The 27,176-nt window shown below is 42.4% G+C and overlaps 1 protein-coding gene across 1 annotated transcript in view; it reads left to right on the forward strand.

Annotated features, from left to right (window-relative positions):
* The window catches only part of GRIN2B (glutamate ionotropic receptor NMDA type subunit 2B), a 314,469-nt gene that overhangs the window by 255,484 nt on the left and 31,809 nt on the right, over positions 1 to 27,176 (forward strand). Inside the window, exons 4-8 of the mRNA XM_084810064.1 lie at positions 326 to 534; positions 1,106 to 1,277; positions 2,340 to 2,493; positions 8,990 to 9,115; positions 14,557 to 14,786. Coding sequence (XP_084666190.1) covers positions 326 to 534; positions 1,106 to 1,277; positions 2,340 to 2,493; positions 8,990 to 9,115; positions 14,557 to 14,786 — 891 coding nt within the window. The remainder of the gene's footprint in view (positions 1 to 325; positions 535 to 1,105; positions 1,278 to 2,339; positions 2,494 to 8,989; positions 9,116 to 14,556; positions 14,787 to 27,176) is intronic.

The raw sequence follows: 27,176 nt of genomic DNA on the forward strand, positions 1-27,176 counted from the left end.
ATATGTTTTTTGCTTGATTATAATTAGCTAACTTGAGTAGCCATGATAGAAAAGGAGCATGCAAATGCTAGTAATAAACAAGCAAACAACAATGCTAGTAATAAACAAGTGCAATCCTATACATGTCTCCTCAAAAGTAAGCCCAATTAATGGGACTTCCTCCCAAGTAAGTGTGGACAGGATTGCAGCATATGTATCTGTGGGTAGAGCCATTCTCTGGATCTAGCCATGATTTTTCTATATCTTTACAAGGCTCATTTGTGGATTGTCATTTAAGAGGATAGTTTTAACAGTGATATCTTTCTATGTTTTTGTATTGCTTCAGGTGGGATGGTGGAAGGACAAGCGCCTCAAGATGAAGTATTATGTCTGGCCTCGTTCTGAACTGTACCCTAACTGTGAAGAACGTGAGGATGACCATCTTAGCATAGTGACCCTAGAAGAAGCGCCATTTGTTATTGTGGAAAATGTGGACCCGCTAAGTGGTACCTGCATGAGGAACACTGTCCCGTGCCAAAAACGAATTGTGACAGAGTAGGTGCCAACAGGATCTTTCTCCAGCTGGTTCCTCTTAGCATGTTTCTCCCTGATACTCAATACTGGCAAAGCCAACTGGCTTGTCTCGGGCTAGCCATGATGCCACTTGCACCAGCACAATGTTCAGATTAGCTTGGCTCACCCTACTACTCAGCATTAGCTACATCAAGTGGACCTTTCAATGAGGGATACAGCAGGGAAGGAAAGAGAGAAGCTGGGGATTACAAGGGGAGTTTTTCATCCATTCTAAATTCTGGCATAGATCAAAAATTTTGTTGGAAATCAAATTAGTGCTTTTGTCTAAAGAGAAAACAAGAAAAATCACAAGAACATTTTTCTATATTTGTGCTTATAATGTTCTTTCTGCTAACTGAGAATGCTAGACAAAATTTGAATTTGGAAGGACCAAATCTGGGAGAGTTTCCAAGAATCGTATGGAATTTCTCAGCATTAAGAAAAAGAATCCAAATTTTGAGAATGCTGCATGCTGGAAAACAGGTATTTTTTGTTTTTTAATTTAATATATTTGACTAGTTCTGCTTAATCATGTTTTGTTGTGATTGTTTAGGAACAAGACGGATGAGGAGACTGCCTATATCAAGAAATGTTGCAAAGGGTTTTGTATTGATATTCTCAAGAAAATCTCCAAGTTTGTGAAGTTCACTTATGACCTTTACTTGGTAACCAATGGTAAACATGGGAAGAAGGTCAATGGAACATGGAATGGAATGATAGGCGAGGTAAGCCATGAAAAGCTGCGCTTTTACCTACAGGCTCACCACCAGATTGAAAGAGATCATTTCTATAGGTGGCTGATCCTTGTCCTTATGACAAAAATTAACTGAATTGTACTTTCTAAATCTGCATATCAAACTTGAATTTTGCTATTTATAAAAAATAGTCATATTTGATTTCACATCAAGCAAATTTGTCAGGTTGCATGATACTTTACATGAAGGTAAAATGTAAAATTTTTTAAAAAGCAAATGTAAGGATTGTCCTGGAAGGGGGAGGGAGATGAAGGGCAATAGAAATAAAGCTATCTTACGTTGCTTATGATACATTTGTTCCCAAAGCATTTCTCATGCATGCACACAGACATTAAGGCCATATTTTTCTATTGAGATGCCCCCCTCTACCTTTCTCCCAATGTACATTGCACATAGTCTCTGATCCATAAATCCCATGTGTGCTTTACACTGAAACTGACTTAAAACGGCAAATTCTGGGGCTTAGCTAATTTGTTCAAATAAGGCTCTTCGTTTTCTGCTAAAATGGTAAACAACTGTAGTCCCTCCCAGAATTTTTATTTCTTTCACTGATCTGACCTTCCATTCTGAATGTTCAGGTATGATGTGAAATAATTCCTGGACAACTTACTTCTCCTTTCACCCCTCCTATTGCACACTGCATCACCTCCTTTGTCTTTGCTCCCAGTTCTCATCCCCAAATGTGTTGCCACCACTTTTTGCCCTTGCAACTCTGTCTTGCCCTTAAAATCCTGTTGTAAACTGCAGACTCTTTGTGTGCCATGTTCTCCATTCTTGTATATATAGGCCAGTTCTCATAGATACAAGTACCTAGGAATGCGTGGCTGTTGCTTCATGTGTGCCTTCTTCACACAAGAAGCCATGCTGTAGTGGACAGTAGAATGGTGTCACCTTAACTTATCTGAAAGCATCCCTTATTCTTAAAGAATCTCCATGTCCTTCCACTACCAATATGGAACCTAGAGTATAGAAGATTGAGACAATGAACAGAGCAATTTACTAGAGTCTCCTTTTCCTTTCTCCTCTCCTTAGGTGGTTGCCAAACGTGCCTACATGGCGGTGGGATCCCTCACCATAAATGCAGAGCGTTCAGAAGTGGTCGACTTTTCTGTGCCCTTCATTGAGACAGGAATCAGTGTAATGGTGTCACGAAGCAATGGGACTGTCTCACCTTCTGCCTTCTTAGGTAAAGGCTTCTTTTGAGGCACAGTGCAGGGGAAAATATTTCATCAAAAGCTGCCAGAATGTTTGTAGTTCTTTTTCAAATTAACAAACAAACAAGCACTTCACACATAGGCTGCATACGTAAGCTTACACACTCTGATGTCTGGAATCCAGGATCCAGATGTGAGAATGAGAATCATAACTATAATAAGTTAGAAACCTCAGAAATATGTCTAAGGTTAAAGAGATCATTCCCTTGTCGTGGTGCTGGAGCTTGAGCACCTCAATGACGTCATGAGCTAAACCGTGAAGGGACACCCAAGACGGGAAGGTCATGGCAGAGAGGTCAGACTAAATACGATCCCTGGGGAAGGAAACGGCAACCTACCCCAGTATTCTTGCCATGAAAACTAAATGGATCAGTACAACCAGAGATATGTCAGTATACCATTGGAAGATGGGACTCCCAGGTCGGAAGATGGTCAAAATGCTACTGGGGAGGAACAGAGGATAAGTTCAACCAGCCCCAGATGTGATGACACAGCTAGCTCAAAGCCGAAAGGACAGCTAGCAGCCGATGGTGCTGGTGGTGAACGACGAATCCAATGTTCTAAAGATCAACACACCATAGGAACCTGGAATGTAAGATCTATGAGCCAGGGCAAATTGGATGTGGTTATTGGGGAGATGTCAAGATTAAATATAGACATTTTGGGTGTCAGTGAACTAAAATGGACTGGAATGGGCCACTTCACATCAAATGACTACCAGATCTACTACTGTGGACAAGAGGACCACAGAAGAAATGGAGTAGCCTTCATAATTAATAATAAAGTGGCTAAAGCAGTGCTTGGATACAATCCAAAAAAATGACAGAATGATCTCAATTCGAATTCAGGGTAAGCCATTTAACATCACAGTGATCCAAATATATGCCCCAACCACAGATGCTGAAGAAGCAGAAGCAGATCAGTTCTATGAGGATCTGCAGCACCTACTGGATAGTACGCCAAACAAAGATGTTATTTTCATTACAGGAGACTGGAATGCTAAGGTGGGTAGTCAAACGACACCTGGAATTACAGGCAAGCATGGTCTGGGAGAACAAAATAAAGCAGGACATAGGCTGATAGAATTTTGCCAAGACAACTCACTGTGCATAACAAACACTTTCTTCCAACAACCTAAGAGATGACTTTATACATGGACTTCACCAGACGGTCGACACCGAAATCAGATTGACTACATCCTTTGTAGCCAAAGGTGGCGGACATCTATGCAGTTGGTAAAAACAAGACCTGGAGCTGATTGTAGTTCAGATCACGAACTTCTTATTGCACAATTTAGAATCAGACTAAAGAGAATAGGGAAGACCCACAGATCAGTTAGATATGAGCTCACGAATGTTCCTCATGAATATGCAGTGGAGGTGAAGAATAGATTTAAGGGACTAGATTTAGTAGATAGGGTCCCGGAAGAACTATGGACAGAAGTTCGCAACATTGTTCAGGAGGCGGCAACAAAAAACGTCCCAGAGAAAAAGAAAATCAAGAAGGCAAGATGGCTGTCTGCTGAGACGCTGGAAGCAGCCCAAGAAAGAAGGAATGCAAAAGGCAACAGTGATAGGGGAGATATGCCCAATTAAATGCAAAATTCCAGAGGTTAGCCAGAAGAGATAAGGAATTATTTTTAAACAAGCAATGTGCTGAAGCGGAAGAAGATAACAGAATAGGAAGGACAAGAGACCTCTTCCAGAAAATTAGAAACATCGGAGGTAAATTCCAGGCAAAAATGGGTATGATCAAAAACAAAGATGGCAAGGACCTAACAGAAGCAGAAGAGATCAAGAAAAGGTGGCAAGAATATACAGATCTGTATAGGAAGGATAATAATATCGGGGATAGATTTGACGGTGTGGTTAGTGAGCTAGAGCCAGACATCCTGAAGAGTGAAGTTGAATGGGCCTTAAGAAGCATTGCTAATAACAAGGCAGCAGGAGAGGACGGTATCCCAGCTGAACTGTTTAAAATCTTGCAAGATGATGCTGTCAAGGTGATGCATGCCATATGCCAGCAAATTTGGAAAACACAAGAATGGCCAACAGATTGGAAAAGATCAACATATATCCCCATACCAAAAAAGGGAGGCACCAAAGAATGTTCAAACTATCGAACGGTGGCACTTATTTCACATGCCAGTAAGGTAATGCTCAAGATCTTGCAAGGCAGACTCCAGCAATTCATGGAACGAGAATTGCCAGATGTACAAGCTGGGTTTAGAAAAGGCAGAGGAACTAGAGACCAAATTGCCAATATCCGCTGGATAATGGAGAAAGCCAGGGAGTTTCAGAAAAACATCTATTTCTGTTTTATTGACTATTCTAAAGCCTTTGACTGTGTGGATCATAACAAATTGTGGCAAGTTCTTGGTGGTATGAGGATACCAAGTCATCTTGTCTGCCTCCTGAGGAATCTGTATAACGACCAAGTACCAACGGTAAGAACAGACCACGGAACAACGGACTGGTTTAAGATTGGGAAAGGAGTACGGCAGGGTTGTATACTCTCACCCTACGTATTCAACCTGTATGCAGAACACATCATGCGACCTGCTGCGCTTGATGAAGCCAAGGCTGGAGTTAAAATCACTGGAAGAAACATTAACAATCTCCGATATGCAGATGATACCACTTTGATGGCTGAAAGCGAGGAGGAGCTGAGGAACCTTCTGACGAAGGTGAAAGAAGAAAGTGCAAAAGCTGGGTTGCAGTTCAACCTCAAAAAACCCAAGATTATGGCAACCAGCTTGACTGATAACTGGCAAATAGAGGGAGAAAACGTGGAGGCGGTGACAGACTTTGTCTTTCTATTTGCAAAGATTACTGCAGATGCTGACTGCAGCCAGGAAATCAGAAGATGTTTACTTCTTGGGAGAACAGCAATGACAAATCTTGATAAAATAGTGAAAAGCAGAGACATCACACTGACAACAAAGGTCCGCATAGTTAAAGCAATGGTATTCCCCATAGTAACCTATGGCTGCGAGAGCTGGACCATAAGGAAAGCTGAGCGAAGGAAAATAGATGCTTTTGAACTGTGGTGCTGGAGGAAAATTCTGAGAGTGCCTTGGACTGCAAGAAGGTCAAACCAGTCCATACTCCAGGAAATAAAGCCAGACTGCTCACTTGAGGGAATGATATTAAAGGCAAAACTGAAGTGCTTTGGCCACATCATGAAAAGACAGGATACCCTGGAGAAGATGCTGATGCTAGGGAAAGTGGAAGGCAAAAGGAAGAGGGGCCGACCAAGGGCAAGATGGATGGATGATATTCTGGAGGTGACGGACTTGACCTTGGGGGAGCTGGGGGTGGTGACAGCCGACAGGAAACTCTGGCATGGGCTGGTCCATGAAGTCACGAAGAGTCGGAAGCGACTGACCGAATAAACAACAACAAACAGAACTAGATATTTCTGGTATTTGATGAAGTTCAAGTACATTTCTTCCACTTGCCTGCTATCTTTGCCTCTGCAAGCCTGGAGGGGACTTGTAATGATGATTTGGCAGGGTTGTCAATTTTTTTACTGGCCCCAGAAGCATGACACACAGAAATTTAATAGAAGAAGCTTTTCCTATCACTTTGGCTTGTATCCAAAGGACTGTGAGTGGAGTCATAGAATCATAGAATCATAGAATCACAGAGTTGGAAGGGGCCAGTTAGGCCATTGAGTCCAGCCCCCCTGTTCAGTGCAAGAATCCAGTTTAGAGCTTCCTTGAGAGATGACTGTCCATCCAGTCTCTGCTTGAATACCTCCAATGATGGAGAGCTCACCATCTCCCTAGCCCGTTTATTTCAGGGCCGGCCCTATCATTAGGCAGAATGAGGTGGCTGCCTCAGGCAGCAGATGCTGTGCGGTGGGGAGCAGCATCATGGTGTTAGCGGACAGGGCTGTGTGTGCCATGTCGCGTACCTGCTGCATTCAGGTGCAGTGTAAGATGTTGTCCAAGTGGAGTAAGGTTCAACTGCCAGTCTAGTCAGCTTCTGAACATGGAAAGGGGAGGGGGCGCCATCTTGCCATTCACCTTACAAAGCAAAATGTCTTGGGCTGCCCCTGGTTTGTTTACTTATTTTTGCGATTTGTAAGCGACTTTTTGGCAAAGCCTCCAAAGCAGAATATAGTAAAACATCAGTTTGAAAACACACAATAACCTTTAACATCCGATAAAGAACAGGGCAGCAGCAGAGAAATCACAGTAACAAAGAAACCTGATAATATTCCCTAAAACTGGTACAGGTTCCTCCTTGCAGAAGATCTACCTCAATATGGTGAGCTTTGGTACCCTCTGGAAAACTGTAAGGGAAGGGGCTAGGTTGCCCCCCTGGGGGAGGGAGTTCCTGAATCTTGGTGCGACAGCCCAGAATGCCCTGTCCTGCAAACCCACCCACCACTGTACTTCAGACGGTGGTGGAACAGAGAGCAAGGGCCCCCTCAGCAGATCTCAAGTGGTGGACAAGTTCATGCAGGAACAGATGGTCTTCTAGGTTTCTGGGGCTCCAAACATTTAGGACTGTAAAGGTTATAACCAGCCTCTGGGACTGAACTGGAATTGGAAACAGACTGCCAGTCAGTGTAGAGTGAATGGATTCAGAAGTTCCAAATAACAGGCCCCCATCAGCAGCCTGGCAACAGCAATTCAACCACTTTTCCAGAGGCAGGCCTCCTAGATCACACTGCAATCGTTTAAATGTGATGTGACCAAGGGATGTGTGCCAGTGGCTTAGATATGCCTGCACCAGGAAATGGGGCAGCTGGTTCACTAGCCATAGCTGATCAAAGGTGCTCCTAGCCACAGCTGCCACCTGACCATCTAGGAACAAACCTGGATCGAGGAACATCCTGAGACTGTAAACCTGCTTGTTCAGAGGGAGTGCCATCTGACCCGAAACAGGCTGCAACACCTCTTCTGTCTTATCTGGATTAAGTCCCAGTGTGCTAGCCCACATCCAGGCTATCGCAGACCCCAAGCACTGATTCAGAGCCTCTGTTGCCTCCTTGGGATCAAATGGAAAAGAGAGGTAGAGTTGGATGTCATCCACATATTGGTGACACTGCACTCCAAACCTCTGAGTCACCTCTCCCAGTGGTTTCATGCAGATATTAACCAACAGTGGGGTACACCATGAAATTTTGAGGAGGTATATAAGTAAAAGGCCAAGGAGAAGAACAGTAGTTCACCAGCACCACCTTCTGGAATCTGTCTTCCACATTGGATGGGAACCTGCACAAAATAGTTCCTCCCAACCCCAACCTGGCCAGCTAATTCAGAGAGATATTGTGGCCAATGGTACTGAAAGCTGCTAAGAGCAGAGCCAACAGGGAAATCCTCCCCCTGTCTAGTTCCCAATTTAGGTCATTAACCAAGATAACCGAATACCTCCTATCTGCTGCAATGCTTTGTGCCTGCTGAAGAACTAGTCCAGAGGGCTGAGTGACCCTCTAGAATGGTAGCACAGGAGAGTTACTAGCCAAAATTGTAGAGCCCCTTTGCACAAACAGACTTGCCGCCTTTATTTGTGCTTAGGTCTCTTTGTATCCAAGGGTAGTATCCAATGTTAGTCCTATGGAGAGCAGACCCATTGAAATGAATGAGACTTAATGAATATCTTAAGTCCCATTCATTTAAGTGGGTCTACTCTATATAGGACTAATGTTGGATACTACCCCAGATCTTTATCTTTTTCTGTCATGAAAAGCTTCACCTACTTAACTTCTGCATGTCATCCTGTTGTTATAGGCACATCATAGGAGTTAGTTAAAAAAAAAGTTGACAATTCTGATTTATTCAGCCTTCATGACTAATATGGTATGTAGGCTGGCCTCTGTGTTTGCTGAAATTCTCTGGAAAGGTAGAAAAAGAGCAGAATGTGGTACTGGGTGCAAATTTCAGCTTCCTGTAAATTGTAGCTTTACAAAAATATTAAATTATTATTATTATTATTATTATTATTATTATTATTATTAAAGCCAGTTTCTAGTCCTTATGGCAGTGAAGGCATGCTTGAAAATAAGGGGCAATACCAGCCAAAATCACGGAAGCTAGAGGAGTAGCCAATTAGGAATCTTAGTAGTCTAGAATAGGCTTCAATGCCCTGCATGGTTCCTTCCTCTTACCCATGACCCATGAGACCAGAATAAATTATGGAAATTCATGAGATGTTAGAATAACAACATAATGGAAAGCACAATTCTTTAATTTGTGTGATTTGTTCAAGTCACAGAATTTGAGTTTTCTTGGTGCAGAACTTGGATTACATTTCTGCAGAATTGTGTCTGTGTGTGTGTGTGCGTGCACAGACACACACACAGTATATATATATAGCCCTGCCTACGCTTTCATCCACGTATTCAGATTCCAGTTCCAGGAGGTGTAATTAGATGTCCATGCCTGATAGGTGGCTTGCACTTTGGGGTAGGTTGGAAAGGTTCCTGTGTAATAATTATCTGTCCTTTCCTATTCAGAACCATTCAGTGCTGATGTGTGGGTGATGATGTTTGTAATGCTGCTTATAATCTCTGCGGTGGCTGTCTTTGTCTTTGAGTACTTCAGTCCTGTGGGATACAACCGCTGTCTGGCTGATGGCCGAGGTAAGGAGATGCACCTTTCGCTGGGCAGTCATTATGGTCCCTCTTGTCCATCTCAGCTTTTCAGGCAGTGGGCTGGTTTATTTTGCTTATGCATATGTCAGCTAGTTATATATGTTATATTTTTTCCATGTACAAGAAGGATAGAATATGAATAGAGAGATGCATGAATAGCAAAGATCTAAATGGATCTCTTTGGATGATAGAGCAATTGCATGGCTCACACAGATGGGGCATAAGTACAGGGCACCAGAGTGGCAGGAAGATTGCCTCTTTGCTGCTGCAGTTCTCTCATCGGCCATCCACCTACATAGGCAGCGTCTGATTGATTCAGCTTGCTGCTAATCAAACTTAGTAAAGAAAAACACTTCAATTTAAAATGGCATGTCATGCCGGCCAGCTGCCACAGCACTTTCTTTTGGCAGTGGTATGGAAGCAGGAGGAGGAGACTTCCCTCCCCCACACTGCTAGTTGTTTTTTTTAAAGAACAGGGTTAGGCTGGCTGGAAGGGAGAAGGTGACCAGGGGGAGCTCCCCTGCCCCAGAATGTACCTTGCTTAGGGCCCCCTAAAACCTGGTGGCACCTCTGGGCTCACAATACAGACCCTTCCATTTTCTCGCTGATCTGAAACTGGCAGCCCAATACTAAGCATGTTTACTTGGAATTTTCTCCAAATTAAATGTGCTACTGTCAAATTGAAATATTAATTCACTTGGACAAGTGTTGAGATATGAATTGGTACCCAGCAAATAGGCAATGTTTTGCAAATTTTGTCATGCATATGAATTTTAGCCCTAATTTCTAGAATGATACTTGCAACCCTTGATTAGTTTTCCTGCTTTGGTTCTGCTTGCCTTGGATTTCTTGGCTGAATAACTGGAAAGTTATATGATGATGATGATATTACAATGCTATCAATGTAATATTGCATTAATCTATCTCTCATTACATTAATTACATTAATGGAATTATTTCCTTTCATAGATTTACCCAAAGTACCTAATGGAGAACCTCTGCACATTAACCTCTTACAAATTAATTCACATTCAGATTGTAGCGAATGTCTCGTATGTGTCAGAAAGAGGGCAGGGATAAGAAAGGCACACTATCCAGAGGTGCCTGAAGGAGTAGGGTTTTTTTGGGGGGAGGGGGAATCAAAGCAGAAAAGATGAGCCAACTGCCATGTCATACTCTATTACCCTCATATATTTGAGATACATTGTCCAGTAATTTAAAAATATATCTGCTGACCAAGGAGAGGGAAAGTTGAGGTTTAAGTACTGATTCTCCCAGGGTGAGGGGGATGGAGAGAAAGGTGGAGCAGTGAGACGGGAGCAGAGAGTGAAGGGTGCCAAGCTGAGTGCTGTCTTTTACTAGACGATTTATGAGCAAAGGGCCAAAGGCAGATGCAGAACACATGTCATATGAATAGAGCTTGGATGCTGGTAAGCTACTAGTACTCTTTCTTTAGCTTCAAAGCTGTGAAATGGCCACCTACTGAAGTGCTTCTGGTTTACCTGCAAACTGGTAACATTAACATGTTTGAACTGAGATATTTCTGAGAATCTTTTTACTCGCTTGCCAATTTGGCCTTGAGCAGATTTATGTCACCAAGTTTTTGAGGCCTGAAGAAAAGAGATTTGTAATGGAAATTTAGTCAGAGCCTTATGTATAGCCATGCCAAAGGGAGCTGCTGTCCATATGTTGTGGACTGCATATGTGGGACAATGCGCAGATCTAAGATGATATATATGGAGAATTGTAAATATTAATGTAGATATTCACACCAAGATCTCCTGTTTACACGTAATGAAGCAGATGTTTTTAGTGCAGGTAGCAGAATAGATGTGAATGGTAAATAGCTTGGATGCATCTATTTGGAAAAATTGGATCCTGTGTCTGAAATGGTGATAAGATAGCTTGTTGTGAGAAACATGCATTGCACAAGGCCAATGTGGATACGAGACTGTGCTTTTCCTGAGAGCAAATGCTGCATTTTAGATGACTTTTTAAATCTCTTGAGTAGGTATTCAAAGGAATATAGGCCTTCTGTTCCATTCACTTCCATTCACTTTTAACACGCAATTTGCACTATGGCTACAATTTCCTCAAAATCATTTGCTCCATGGTATTTGACAGGGTTGTTTCAGATCAAAATGTTCCATGATCAGTTTGGTATAAGGACACTTGAGGAATTCATACTTTGTGAATTCTGATATGAACTCACCTGATCTGCAACTGCTGGATTAATGTGCGGATTGGAACTGTTATTTGGACTTGGCAGTTCTTCACATTTTGTGACCTGCTTGGCTAAGGACGGGGGTGGAGGCTGAGAGATTGGTGGATCCAGTGGATCCATTACTCTCCCCCCTGCCGCCCACTGGCATGCTCCCTTTCCTGCATCCCCATCCTCTTCCAAGGCTGCAACAGCGACTTCAGGAGAGGGGCCGCTGCGGAGCTTTCACGGCAGCTGGGGGCCAGGGCGGAATCTGAGTCTGGATTTTGCCCTCTGAGGCTGTAGCTCTGTCTGCAACCTCAGAGGGGAAAATCCCCAGCATCTTGTGGCTCCTCAGATGTCGCCTGTGAGCTATAGGATTGCTCTCTTAGGAATGTCTGTTTTCGTGAACTAAAAATATATGTATTTGAATATAAATTTTCATGCAGATTATTTTTTAAAAATCACACATTAAGGTAGAAACAAGCAGAACGCACTTATGAAGGGACACATGCAAAACCGACATGCACCAGATCATCAGATAGACTTATCATCTCATGTTTGTTGACCGGTGAACTGTCAGCAGTTGCTGCTGACTGCAAAGAACACTGGGCTAGCCAGACCTTGGTCCGATCTGGCAAGTCACTTCTTGTATTCTTAAGCAAGAACATATATTCAGGGCCATAGTCTTTCCTTAGTGGTTAGATCCTCAGAATACACTCTTGTTTTGCAGAGTTAAAAACACATTAGCTTTCCATGAGGATTCTGGAAATAAATAAATAAATACATACATACATACATATAGCAGACTATGCAAGATTGAAGTAATATACAATTTTCAACATTGTTTCTGTGCAAGTATGCAGTGGAGCAAGTTTGAAGTCTATAATTTTATTTATTCAGGGTTTTTGCTTTATTTCCTTTAAAAGTTCTTCACGTGTCTTCAGATTTTAAAGATGCAAATTACAAGCATCAATACAGAGATAAATTAATTTGCATGCAAATAATAAATGTTGATGAAATGCTTCACTGTTAAGTATTCAAAACACCAAGAAATGCAAAATGGATGTTTCTCATAATAACTTATCTCATCTGCATTGCATATGTAGGAGCCAGATTTGCCATCAGATACATTTATTCAATTCTTATTGAAAGTCAGCCAGAGTTGTAGCATATAAAGCTGCATTAATAAGCATAACTAATAGACTTATGAACTAGGTTCAAGTCAGCCCTATGCAAATGCAGAAGGGAAAAGAGTGGCAGTGTGAAGCAGCTCTCTTTGCCTTGTACTTCACTGAAAGGATGATTCTACTTGTTCAGATAACAGTGACCTTGTAGGACATAAAGTGCATTAAAAAAACCCATGTAGGGGCTTATTGATTAGAACAACAATAAGTATGGTACCAAATGCGATCATTTGTTATAGAGTTGGAGCCATCATGAATTTACAGTTTTGCTCATGGGAGTGCTCTTAAACATCTAAAATACATAATGTGAGAAAGATTTATGCATGTCTCTTTTCACAAGCCATACTCAAGTATGCGGAGACCCTAGGAGCAGCTGAGTGTACTCTTGCCTGACTGGCGGGTAGGCATGTGGATATGCTTTAGGTTACAGAAGTGGCTTGAAGGGTTAGTTGCTCCAGTGACCCCCTTTTTGTAGTTTGATGGTACCAGATGGATAAAGAAAAGATGGATGCATGTATTGACACACAGGGACTAATTAAGACAGATGGTATTTTTGTTACATCCCACCTTTCCTCTGAGGTACTCATAGTGACCTTTTAGCCCCACCTTCCTCAAGCTAGCACCCTCCAGATGGATTGGTCTACAACTCTCATCATCCCCATCCAGTAGGCCCATTGGCTTGTACTCCAACCCATCTGGAGGGTGTTGGGTTGGGGAAAGCTGCTTTCATCTCATAGCAACCCAGAGATGGATAGTGACTTTGCCTAGGTCACTTGCTGGGTCTCAAAGCTGAGTGGGGATTTGTATCTGGGCTTCCCACACCCAAGCTCACCTCTCCACCCACTGTGGTGTTCTAAGAGAATGTCAGAGGCATTTACGCATTTGTTTTCAGGGATCCAGCCATTTTCCTTCAAGGCAGCTCTTCTGTTGTAGGAGTATCACATTTCCCTGCATTCCAGCTACAAGATTTTGTGGATGAGAAATGCAGTTTTTGCTTTCTTTCTGACTGTGAATGGGCCTGTGTGACTACCATTGTGCCCACATGTGTGTGTCACATACAGTAGTGATGTGAGCAAGACAACCTTCCCTGCCCATCATGTTCACACAACTTTATATACTTTTTAAAGTTTGATTTTTAAAGTTTTAAATCTTCAGGGCTATTTTTACTTTGGGGGGGGGGAATCACTCAAGCACAAGAACACTCATGTAGCCCATAAAGACAATAGGTGAACACCAGAAATGCCCTCCATGCTGTGGAATGTTTACTTCATAATAGTAGTAGTAGTTTTTTTAGGGGGGTGTCCTCTCCAGTTTAGTTTAGTTTAGTTTAGTTTAGTTTAGTTTAGTTTAGTTTTTAAGAGCAGTAAAGTCAGGCTCTCCTTGCTACAACATGACTGCCCTCTCCAGTTCTGTGGGGATAGCTTATTGGGCTACCAATAAGTGATGAATATAAGTGATGAATCCTGGTTTAGATATTATACACCCAAAACATGCTTTGGTGATTGGGAGCACTCAACTGGCTTGTGCCCCCTCCCTACTCCTTCTACCTGTGTGAATTCCTCCACATTCTCTGGTCAGTGTTAACTGTAGTTCATGTTATGCCTCAAATGGCATAACCATAATTCCCACTAACCACAGGTAGCTTCTAAACCAGATTGGAACCAGTGTCTAATCCTGGCTTCAGTCTCTGGTTTAGAAGCTAACTGTAGTCATACCAATTCAGATTTAATACTGTGGCTGTAATTCTATACTCACTTCACTGGGAGTAAATCCTATTAAACCCAATGGGACTTACTTCTCATGAGACATGCAAATTGTGCTGTAAATCACAGTTAATGCTAAGCAGAGAAAGCAGGAAGATGGAGGAAAAAGGGTGCGCAAACTCATGGGATGCTTCCAATCACTCATCTATATTTTGGCAACCAGACAGCACGACATCTGACACAGGAGAAAAATGTGGGGATTTTTTTTTTACTCATTACTTAGAATGACTAACTCTGCCGGTCCTCTCACTATTTGTGGTTATATCTTGGTCATTTTAGAGCCTGGTGGTCCTTCTTTTACCATTGGCAAAGCTATCTGGTTACTGTGGGGCCTGGTATTCAACAACTCTGTGCCAGTGCAGAATCCGAAGGGAACGACTAGCAAGATCATGGTGTCTGTGTGGGCCTTCTTTGCTGTCATCTTTCTGGCCAGTTACACTGCCAATTTGGCTGCCTTCATGATCCAAGAAGAGTATGTTGACCAGGTGTCTGGGCTGAGTGACAAAAAGGTAAGGCATCCACAACCTGACTGTGTTGTTTTCTTGTCATAAAAACCTTTTGCTTCTGCTCTAATTTATTTGGCACATACTGAGTCTCTTTAACAATGTTAATGTAGTGTCTGGGAGATGATGTTAGCAATAAATACCATGATGTTTAACATACTAAGGAAACGGTGCATGCTATTCTTTCAGTTGGTTTTGTTTTTTAAAAATCTATGAGCTAGTTTATTTGTGATAATCTAAACCCAAGTTCCTACAAGTGTGAGCCCCCCATGGGGTAATATCCTGTTGAGGTACTTGTGGTTGCCAAGAGGATCACATGAGGAGACTTCCCCAACAAACCTGAATTCTGGATGTATCTTGACTGGGCAAGGTGACATGTGTCTGCTCTCTTCTCAGTGACTGTTATATGGACAGCTATGAGCCAACGGACTAGTTCCCTCCCCCCCATTCCTTTTGCCTGTCGTTCCACCTGAATTCTGTCTGGGTCAAATATGACAAATACCAAATTTTGTCTTTGGCTGATTTGGCTGTCCTGTTTTCCAATTCTGTAGCTCTTTTTAAAGTAGAGAAGTACTTTTTCAATTTGTATGGGGTTTTTTCCCCTGCAAGGCACCCTTCCCCAGCCTGGTGCCCTCCAGATGTTTTGGACTGCAAATTCCACCATTGGCCATGCTGGTTGGAAATAATGGGAGTTGCAAACCAACACATCTGGAGGGCACCAGGCTGGGGAAGGCTGCTTTTATCCCTTCTGTGAAGAAGGTGAATTGAGGCAGGGATTTGCTCAGACCAAATTCATGGCAGGCGGTATTTAATCCCAGGCCTTCCACAGCTAATCCCCAGGCCTTCCACCTCTCTTTATGTTGGACCACCTGGGTAGCCCTCTCCTATGTGTATTTATATGGAAGTAAGTCCCATAGTATTCAATGGCCCTTGCTCCTAAACAAGTGTGCAGAGAGGATTGCATCCCTAGGCTATATTTTCATCTTATTTGTTTGTTACATTTATGTATTGTAATATGAAGCTTGTAGATGAGGGGGAATCTAAATCAGTTGAATAAATATTTATATTTGGGGGTGATTGGTCTGGAAAAAAACTCTCATACAAGCCTGTGCAGTTACTAGGGATGTGCTCTAGGGATTTTTTTTCTTCTTCCCCACTTTCATTTTTAGAATTGAAAATTATTTTTGTGATTTCTTTCTTTTGGAAAAATTTCATCTGTATTTTGTGAATGTGGATAATTAATTCATATTTTGGATTTCAGTTGGGAAAACAGCTGTTGGGGGGAAGTCCAACCCAGAGCAAGGACCCTGTTACCCCAGGGTCCTTGATGGGGGGTGGACTTCCCCCTCACAAGGCAATGCTTTTGGAGTTTCAGCCTTTCTTTCCCACATACAAGTCACTGGAGATCTCTACAAGCTATTTTCAGAGCTGTAAGCCTTTCATCCCCCCCAGAGTCAAGTCAAATAATGTTGAATGGAGAATAAAAACACACAAAAGAGAAATCTGAACAAAAATAAAATTAATTCAGAATTAGCTAGTTCAGATTAATTTCAATTCATATTGATTAAATACAAATTAAATATGAGCTAAATCCTTCATGTTTATTTTTTAATAGTGGATTAAAGGAATGTTGTACTTGAAGATCTGGGATTATACTGCTAACCATCCCTGATAAGCAAAGAGAGAGAGAAAGAGAGAGAAAAGAAACAGAAGAAAGTCCTCTTCCCTCTCTCTTTTCTTAATTTTTTCTCTCCCTTGCTTTCATTTCCTGATTGTTGCTATTGTGTGAATAGCTTTGTACTTGCAGGTGTGTTATGCTAGGCTGGGCTCCTATCATAGGACCATTAGACAAAGGTCACTGAGTTGTGGTCACAAAGGTGAGAGCAAGTCATGCGCTCCTCATACTTATGGGTTATAGCTATTCAAGAATGTAGTGCTTTATTCTCACTGATCGTTACCTCATTTCTTTATTATTGGTGTTTTTGCGTATTATTATTATTTTCTTATATTTGCTTCAAATCAGGCCTGTCTGATTTGTGGGTGCAGTGGTACTGCACTGTCCCAGATTAAATATCCTCAAGATGGATGTTGTGCCCCCATATCCTTAATATTGCCAGATTCACAATGCCTTTTTTTAATTACTCATTTGGTCCCCTGTTTTGACTTGGCAACCCATCAGTGCTGACCAGTCTTGGTTCAGTGGTTACTGATGGATGAATTAACATACATAAGAGGCACAAATTCATTGCCAATCAATTCAGTGCCTGAGGCTAATAAGCCTTCCTTCTTGCAGGTTTGTTTTCTTTTGACATGTTGGATGCAATTTGCACCAGACATTTGAATGGCAAAATTGCATATTCTATATCTCCGAGGTCTATTTTGGCTATCAGGTTGTTGGATTCAGGGTCAAACTACGTGTAACTAGGCAATTCCATGATTGGAACTCCTGGAATGTAATTTTCCATTCCAAAAACCAGCCATGGGGGTGCATTTTTTGGATTGGGGCCACATTGTGGGGAGGGAAGAGTCAAAAGCTTTCCATTTATGTTGTGACTCCAGTCCAAATCTCCCCAGGCTGCTATATACAGCAGTGGAGGGAGCTATGGGGTTAATGTACAGACTTAAAAGCCTGTACATTTTCTCCTCTGCAACTAATAGCAGTTGTGGGGAGCACTTCAGATTGGGGTTGTGCACGGGGCAAACAATTTTATCTCCATCTGTTTGTGCCACAACCTCAGTCCAAATCAGGAAGCCCTACAACTGCCCTTTGTAATGGAAAAAGACACCAGGACTTTGAATCTCAGAACTCCTTATATGTCACGTGTACTTTGACGCTCAGGCCAACAGATCTCAGGTTTGCCTCAAGGATATCCTTCTACCCCTTCAGTTGCTCACACTTTTTATGCCTGCTGCTTCCTGCAAAAAGATAGCCTTGAGATTCAGCCCTATAACACAACTGAGCCCCAGAATGAGGAAAGATTCCATTCTTGAGATGTTTCATCACTCAAGAACTTCAGTATTTGGGACTTCCATGTTCCAAAGGATATTAACAATATTACACATGTGAAAGCGGTTGAAAAATTTGGGATGGCAATGGATAACATGTCCATTGCTTTCAGCTATATCCAAGAGTGGACTACTGGAAGCCAGATGGAACCCATGGTATCTTTGAAGCTAGTGTACAGTTTTGTTTAGATGGGCAGGTGTATCCTCCTGTTGTTTTACATGATGATGTACTGCCAAGATAGCAGGTTTGGTCAACAGATTTGAAGACGGTGTTTTCAACAAGTGGACTCCTGCATCCTGTGATCACACAGAGGGCAAGGTGTGGAGCAGCACCCATTGAGAACACAGGAAGCTGCCTTATACTATCTACACTGATCCGCAGTGGCTTTCCCGGGTTTTAGACAGTCACAGGACTCTCCCAGCCCTACCTGGAGTTGCCTGGGATTGAACTTGGGACTTTCTTCATGCAAAGGATGTGCTCTGCCACGCTGCTATGGCCCTTCCCCAAACAGTGGTGCAGCTAGGTAGTTTTAGATCAGGAACTTAATGATCTTATGCTCCCCCTTAGATAGCCATGTGTATTCTTTCAGCTGTGAAGTGCACAACTAACATTTTCCCATGCACACACACACCACCTTCATTCCATGTTCTACATTCCTGATATCTTAGAGCAAAAAACTAAACACACACACACACACACACACACACACAAGCACACACAAGCACACCTATTTGCTAACCCTGATAAAGAAGAAATACTCTGAGCATGCGCAGTTTTGCATTTTTAACTTACTTAAATCAAAGCACCATGATAACTGCAGGGATAAAATGGAGTTTGCTTCTGTTGCCCTGATGTGAAGCCTATTGAGATGGGAAGAAGCACCACTTTGTTGTAGAAAGGGAGAATTTTAAAAGTAAAAGTAATGAAATGAGCACCTGTAACTATGTACATGCCATAGTTGACCAACCACCCCCTGGCTATACATTTTTTTTTTTTTTAATGCTCCTACAAGCCCAGGTGCTGATGCCCGTCTGTTTGCCTCTGCCCTGTTTATCTAGCACTCTTTAGGTGGGCATTTGCTCCCCCTGGACTGTGGGCTTTGGCTGTACCACCATCCCCCAAGGACTATATGACAACCTCCCCCAACACACTCACACACACACACACACACACACACACACAGCTTGTCCATGTCTCCTTCCAGTACTCTGCACCCTGATGAGGCTATTCAGTGGCAGCTGAAGCTCCCCCACACCTTGCTGGCTGCATCCTGCTGTAGTAGCTTCCCTAGGTCCCCATGCAAGACTCTGATCCTGCTTCTGCTGGGATGTCACCAGTGCACTGGGGTCCTGGGGAAGAGCTGGCAGCAGGATGTGTAGCAACATGCAGGAAGGCTTCTGTTGCTGTCGAATGGTCTCACAGGAGCCCAGCATGCTTGGAAAGGCATCTGTATGTGTGTGTGTGTGTGTGTGGGGGTCGTATTTGGTTCCTATTGATTTATTTTCAGTATTTATATTCCAGCCAATAACAAAAGTTCTCTGTGGGATTTACAAGAAGAAGAAGAAAGTAAAACCGTAAAAGACAAAATATGACATGAAAATTAAATCCAAAATAGAACAGAGCAGCAACAGAGTAAAACGAGCAGCAGAGAATAACAGCAGTACAATGGATCTAAAAAAATTCTGGAAAAGTATTTAAGATGGAAAAGCCTGGAAAATTATAAACGTCTTCACCTGGCTCCGAAAAGGCCATAATGTGGGTACCAGCCCAGGCATGCTGGGGTGGTGGTGGTATCATAAAGCCCCATGGCTGCTCTGCACCCTGTGCTCCATGACCAAAGACTTCAGGATCATGCATCCAGTGCGAATAGTTTATGTGGTATGCATAGAAGTAGTCTGTGCCTTTGCTGTTACCATAACTTCTGTCCTTCTTGGATTAATGATTAGACCCAACTGGCAGGCTGAGTATGTAAAGTCTGTAGGGAGTTTGATCATCTATGGCCAGTTGTCAACAAGGAGGGGTTCACAGAAAAGCCTTGTGGTGGAGTGGCCTTTGCACTAAGGCAGCAGATGTTTAAAATATCACCACTGAGACAAAGGCTGGAGTAGATCATTCTCTCAGTATTCTTAAAGGCATTTGACAGCAAAAGAGATTAAATATCAGTGTTGCTAAAACACAGTGTGTGTGTTTTGTGATCAGATTTTGTCCCCTGATGTTACATTATGATATATAATTGAACAGGATTTTTTTTTTAAATACTTGGGAATAACTTACCAGTCTTCTTTGTACTGGTCAATTCAAATTCAAGGATTGCTGGTGCTCCCCTAAAGTGAGCATGCTACACAACCCCCCACCCCCATCCTGCCAAACCACCCCTACCACAACTCCCTTTGACTGCACAGACCCAAAGCTCTTCCTACCTGCTCTACCCCAGCTCAACCCATGAAAGCCCATCCTTTCAGCCATGTTAGCTAAATGGAGCCTGCATGTTCAGATGCAATATACCTCTGAATACCAGATGCTGGGAACATACCCAACTAGCAAATGCTGTTTGTTTGTTTATTTTTTTGAAACATTTTTATCCCGCTCCTCAGCCAAAAAGGCTCCCAGAGCGGTTTACATATAATAAGTAAAACAAGACAGGGTTATAGTCTAAAAATACATGACATAACAGGAAAAAGGGATGGGGAGGGAAGAGGGAAAAAAGCAAATCGTCTTTGACAGGGCTGATGTAATGGTCTTGCTTCCCATTTCATCTTCCTCTGCTGCCTGCAGCCTGCTGGAATGGCTGGTGGTGGTGACAGGTGAGGGCGGCACCCGATGCAGGTGAACTTTCAGCAGGGTGGTGGTGGGGTGGAATATGGACTTATGCCATGCTTATTGTCTTCCCAGAGGCATTTGGCTCGCCACTGTTGCAAACAGACTGTGGTGTGGATATAGATGGAGACAAGTCAGTGACGTATAAACTGAGTCCAAGGTAGAGGAGGTGTCTGATCCCCAAACCATGCCTTTGACCCCACATTTGCTGCTGCTGCAGCAGTACAACATTTGTTTTAGAGAAGGGAAACTACTAGTGAGGCTGAGAGGCAAGCGGCTCAGACCACACACTGAGTGCAAGGCAGAGTCAGGATCTGAACCCCGACCCTCCCACATCAGTTTCCCTTCTGAAAATTACCCTTCCTAACCAAACATTTGCAACAAGTTCTGAATTGCTCCCCATCCTAAACCTTCCATGTTTGCAGAGCCAAGAGGAGAAAGAAATCCAGGTGGCCTCACAGAGCAATGCTGCACACATTTACTTCTTCACACAATGCCCCATTAATTTGTGGCATTCACTACTGCAGGGTATGGTGAAGACTGTTTGCTTAGATGCTTTTACAAAGGGTTACACCAATTTGTAGAGCATAGGTCAATCAGAAGCTATTACCCATGATAGCTAAATAGATAGAACCACCACATTCAGGGGCAGTATACCTCTGAATATCAAATCATTCTGGAGAAAAACAACAGAGGGTGGCTATCCAACCTTTAAGTCCTGCTTCTGAGCTTCCAAAGGCATCTGGTTGGCTGCAGCTGAAAACAGAATGCAAGACCAAATAGTCTTTGCTCTCACACAGCAGGGATCTTCTTGTGTTCCAGTACTACAGCTAAGCCCTATATTATCACTCCTGTGCCTCAGATGTATTCTCCCACTTTACAGATTCCTTTCCTACCCAGACATCTCCCAAATTAATTTCCTGCAATAATTAATCCCAAATTAATTTCCCCTAAAGTTAATTGTTCTCCAAAACATTCATTTCCCTCCCAGACCTTCCCCTTCCAAAAGAAAGGCAACTCCCAATTTTCTCATCTCACGGAATCATGCCAGCTTTTCCTTCCTGTCTTTAAGGTTTGTGCACAAGGCTGAAATTGAGCTCTCAGGGGTAAAGGAAGGGGGCCCATGCTCACAGTGCCCCACAGATGTTAAAAATACCACTGTTGGGCCAAACGATTAATCAGAGATAGGATACAGGTTAGAGGTATTACATATCTCTGAATGTGTCTATACATTTGTTGAAAATTCTCAGCTATCTGAAACAAAGGGATTACTTTTCATAACAGAAATAATATCGCACCCCCTCCCCAATTCTCTTTCTCACGTACATCTACATTTTGTTTTTGTGAAGTTGATTTGTCCATGTTATTTAGTTTTAAACATTGTTCTTTTCAAAATTTTAATCTTAAAATCCATAGCACATAAAATCCTATTATTCAGCTAGGCCCTGATACAAGACATAATCTAGCAAAGCATATTCTTACCTTATATGAATAGCCTACTTGAATAGCCTAGTTTAAAAATCAGTACGATTTTACTGAAAGATAAGTACATGCTCAGAGGGACTGAGTTATAGGCTGTGATCCTAAGCACACTTTCTGAGAAAGTAAGCTCCTTTCAAATCAGATAGACTTGCTTTTGGGTAAATATGTTCAGGATTGAGGTGCCAGGCAGCACATTTTGGTTACAGCAGAACAGTGGGATATGTAGCACAGAGAGATACCTGACTTCATAGTGTGGGCAGGAACAGGGTTGTTTATCTCTAAATTCTTCATAGAACTCTTACCAGATGCTTCACCTTACTTATCTTTCATGCTCTTCGAAGAAGGGGACTGCTGCTACTGCTAGAAAGTAGGAAAAAATAGAACTAGATTAATCCATGTTTACACACGAGGTTTACAGCAGGACAAGGAGTTGCAACTCAAGATTTATCAGAGTTTTTAGATTTGGCCTTTTTAAAATTTGATTTTCTTGTGCTCTCCAATAGAAACTGCTTTGTTGGGTGGAAAATAGACTGATTAATTCTAAGACTGAATGCTTAAAGACATCAGCGGGTGATATATTTTTGCCTTTTCTGGCTCCCCCCTCCCCTCTTTAAGTTCAGTTCAAAGTGGAATGGCTTAAAACACTGGTGTGACTGTGACGTGCTTTAGCTTTGACTCTTTCCTCAAGGATCCTCTCTCTTCCACAATGCTGCAGGGATTAATGGTGGTAAAAACTTGTAATGGGACTCTTCAGGATTAATGGCAGTATAAATGTAGCTTTCTCCCCCCACCCTCACCCCCACCACAGTACCTTAAATAGATAAGGCCTAAAGACATGCAAAGAATAGACATACTGACTTTGGGGCTTGATTTTTCTCCTGTTAGAAAAACTGTCTGGGAATCTGCCATAGGACTCTGCTACATTCTTGGCAAGATGGGAAGGAATAGTCAGGACATGATATAAAGGGTAACGTTTTTAAGGTGTTGCTGTCAGTAATTCCACTTTGTCTTCCTCTTCTGAGGCTGAAATATCACAGAAACGGGGCTCAACATTTATGTTTCTGCTCCTGTTCCTTTTTAACCTTCCTTTTGGATCAGGCCAAAACTCCATCTAGTCCAGCATTCCATTTCAATGGCTAACCAGACACTTCCAGGAAGCCTGTATAAATGGAATCCAGCCAACAGTCCTCCCCCTATTTCATGCCCTCCAGCAACTAATATTCCAATTATGCATACTGCCTCTTAACCTGGAGACTCCATTTAGCTCTCATGATCAATAGCTGTTGATAGACCCATCTCCCATGAATTTGTCTAATCCCCCTTTTTAAAGCCAGCCATGGGCCAAATTAGATGAGAGAATGGAGATCCATGATCATATCTCCTGTTGCTTTACATATCTTTTAAAAGCAATCATGTGTGCACAAATTGGATCAGGGCCATGGCACTGGCTAGGAATAGTGATGGTGGTGTTAACCCTGTCTCACCATGCGTTTTCCTAGTTAACATTACCTCTGAAGCTGCTATTTGCTCTCCTGGGGAAAATATAATGATACCCCTCAATTGAGACTCTGTAGTTTTGCCTGTGTAATTGGGCCTGCACAGGGAATAAGTAGCGCTTCTGGAAAAGCTTACCTAGGAGATCGCTGCACGTGGCAAGTCACTGGGTGGTCTGCGGGCACACAGCAAGTGGTGCATAGCTGCCAGATCCCTCGCTGAGCTGCCATTTTGTGTAAAACGAAAAAGCTAGCCTTTTTCGTACTGGCCAAATTTACGCAAATGGCAACCGTAAAGTGGTTATTCATGCAAGATTACAGGCCAGGCCCCACTTTGCGCCTCAGTGAGGGATTGGGGATACCCGCAACATCCCTAGTATGAACTTGTTCCCTAAGAGCCAGGAGGTCATTGCAACAAGCACACACCCACAGTTTCTTTTCAGCATGCAGATAGTCACATTCAGTGCAGATCACTGGATTGCCCCCACATCCCTGCTGGCTTTCTAGTTTCATAACTGGTTTTGTCTTCAAGGATTTTTATTTTTTAAAGTTGTGAAGCTGCGAGGCTACATGGCATTCATTTTTAAGCTTACTGTAGTAGGGAAAAGAATTTATCTCCTCTGGCTCCCTCACCCTCTTGCTAAACTTGCATAGGTGCGCAACTTGCCTGACTTCTCATTTCCTCCTCAATGCTTTGTTACTCCCTCCCTTATGTTAAGTATTTTAACCCTGGTATTATAACACATTGGAGATATGGTGAATTGGTCACTTAAATTAACTTGGTTGATCTGAGATCAGTTCCACATGTTATTTACATCTGGTGTGAAGTCCAACAAAGAACTTCACACATCTCCTCCACAGGGTAGAGTTGGGTAAGATGCTTTATATTTCTGATGCACATATTGTTACTTTGTGATGAGAAGACTGTTGGCCGATTTTGGCACTGACATTTTGAGTCCACATGTTGGCTCCAGGAATTATTCCCAGAATGTGAAAATATTTGGGGGGAATTGATCACCTATGCAACACTTCTTGAATGACCATTACTCAAATACCTGCCTTTGGGTCACTACAAGGAAGTTGCATGGAAAACATAGCTCAAAATGAGTTTTTTCATGCAATATAAAATGTATAGCACTCATTCCAACCAATACTTATATCTGGATAAAGGTAAACCATGTTGCAATATATAGATCCTTTTAGCAGTTTTTAGATTACACAGCCAAAACATAAGCATCTTTATTATCAGCGTGCCCCTCAACTCCCTTGGCACAATCTAAGTTCGGGGGTGGGCAACTTATTGCCCTCCAGATGTTTTGGCCTACAACTCCCATCAGCCCTAGCCAGCATAGTGAATGGTGAGGGATGATGGGAGTTGTAGGCTAAAACATCTGGAGAACAACAAGTTGCCCAGCCCTCATCTAAATGGATCTGGTTGCATAGTCACTGTTCTATGGTTTTTTCTCTAGTTTCTGTGGAGTATCCAGGAGTTGCTGTTTGTGACAGGATTTGGGTCTAGACAAATTGCTGTTCTGGTCTAGTAGCCAGCTCTTCCATTCTTATGCAGTATCATTCTGGTGTAGAAGAGACAGTGTAGCCTAGCAACAAGGTCAGTGTAGAGTCTATGTAGTAACTTTGTTGCGAGATGCTGCTCTGATCAGAGATGCAGTACCGCTAGAGAAGAGGCAATGTAGGCCTGAATTCCTAAGCAGTCTGGTTAATGCAGAGAATGCATATTTTTAATTAAGTAATTAATTAATATTTATTACACACACACACAGTGCTTTCAAACAAAATATTTGAAGCAGCAAACCTAATGGCAACATCAACCCTAAAATATAACAGTAAAATAATAACTGATCAGCATAGATGTGGATAGTGCAAAGGGGTCCGGGCAAACGACTGCCTGTGCTCTATGCATTTTACAGTCACTAACTTCATGTGATGGAAGGTTTATGATTTGTAGCCATTTTACAAGAACAACTTTCTTCAAACTTGCTATTTTTGTACTTCTTTTTATGTGCTTTTAATCTCAGAGTTGCTGGCTAATTATTGCTGCCCAACCCAATGACATCACCAAGTCCTTTCCTTTTTTGATCCCTGTTCTCCAACTGTTCTTCCCAAGACAAACAGTGGCAATTATTTGAAAACATATTGGTGCCAAACACAAGTCGCATTTTATTTATTTATTATTTATGTATTTTATTTCATTTCTATACTGCCCAATGGCCAAAGTTGTCTAGGCGGTTCACAAAAAAACATTTCAAAACACCAGTTTGCCAACATTATTCAAAAAGCAGTTTGCTTCCCATTCATGGCTCATGGCTTTGATTTCTCTCTTGGGATTAGGTAAAGATGTCTGGGCATTTTTTATGGAATCCACATTTCTGAAGAGGTAAGTGACAAAGGTTGAACTGTTCAAGAAGTCTTAGCCAGCTTGGGACAGCTTTGAAGTCCGTGTTCTGCCCACGACAGTCTTCTTGGGGGAAACTTTTTGACAAGTGCAGTGAGTTGGTTAGTGGGCAAAAAAGTGGACTTCACAACATTCCTATACACTAGTGGTAGACCTGTGTAATTTGGCCTAACCAGCAGCTTTATAGTTAATTAAGAAGCCCTTTCATACAGGCAGGTAAATCACATCCTGCCTTGAAGCTGTTTATGCCAGCTAGATTATGTCATCCTGCCAGATGAGTTAGGTTTCACTTCCCATGCTAGAATGTTGGGGCCCTGTTCTCAGAGAAGGGATGATTGATTTCCCAGCCTGTGATGCTCGAGCACCTTCAGGAAAGAGATGCCCCTCTTCTCCTGAATGTGTGTGCACTGGTCTGTCAGCATTGTCAGCTTGGCTGAGAAGGGGGAGAGGTGTTGCCTGTCAGCTCATGAGCTGGAGGGAGACATCTAGTAGAGAAGCTTCTAAGTTCCAATCCGCAGGCTTTGCGCTTTGGTCTTCACTCCAAGGGGCAATATGTGCTGCCAGCTTGGAGAAACCTGTGGCCTTAGGAATGACTTCTTGTATGCTGTTGATAGGGGCCCCAGTGTACATACTAGCTGTGATGAGTGCTTGCTTCATTAGCTGAAGAGGTGTGAACGTCCTTTGCATATTTATTCTGCATCTATTTTCCAACAATAAACTGTCATCCCTTTGCAAAAGTGGCTTTGTTTCATCTTGTTAATCTAAAAAAATCTATTTTGACTGGGACCTGAGAAAATCAGGACCCCAGATCAATCAATACATTAAGTCAGTAGGATACACATCTACACGGGACTTCTTCCAAGGCTCTGATTTTGATAATTAGCCACATACGTTTTGATTAGGGATTGTGTGGCAGTCTGGCAGATTCAGTTTCCAACATGGATATTGTACCTCCATGGATGTGGACAATTATTCAGAATCCACTTTCTGTCCAATTTCTATCTACTTTTCATTGTTAAAAAAATTATCAATGTCTGAACTCTTGCACAAGTTCACCATTGGTTTGAGCCTGGGGATTCACATCCAAACGTGCATCCCACTGAAAGCTTAGGATAACAGCCACATTTGACTGTGTGTCCAGATGCACATTCAGATGTGCATCCAATTGAAAGTAATGGGCAGCA

The sequence above is a fragment of the Heloderma suspectum genome, chromosome 7, assembly GCF_057233095.1.
Source record: "Heloderma suspectum isolate Gila_16-S chromosome 7, 16-S_ref, whole genome shotgun sequence".
Classification (NCBI taxonomy): Eukaryota; Metazoa; Chordata; class Lepidosauria; order Squamata; family Helodermatidae; genus Heloderma; species Heloderma suspectum.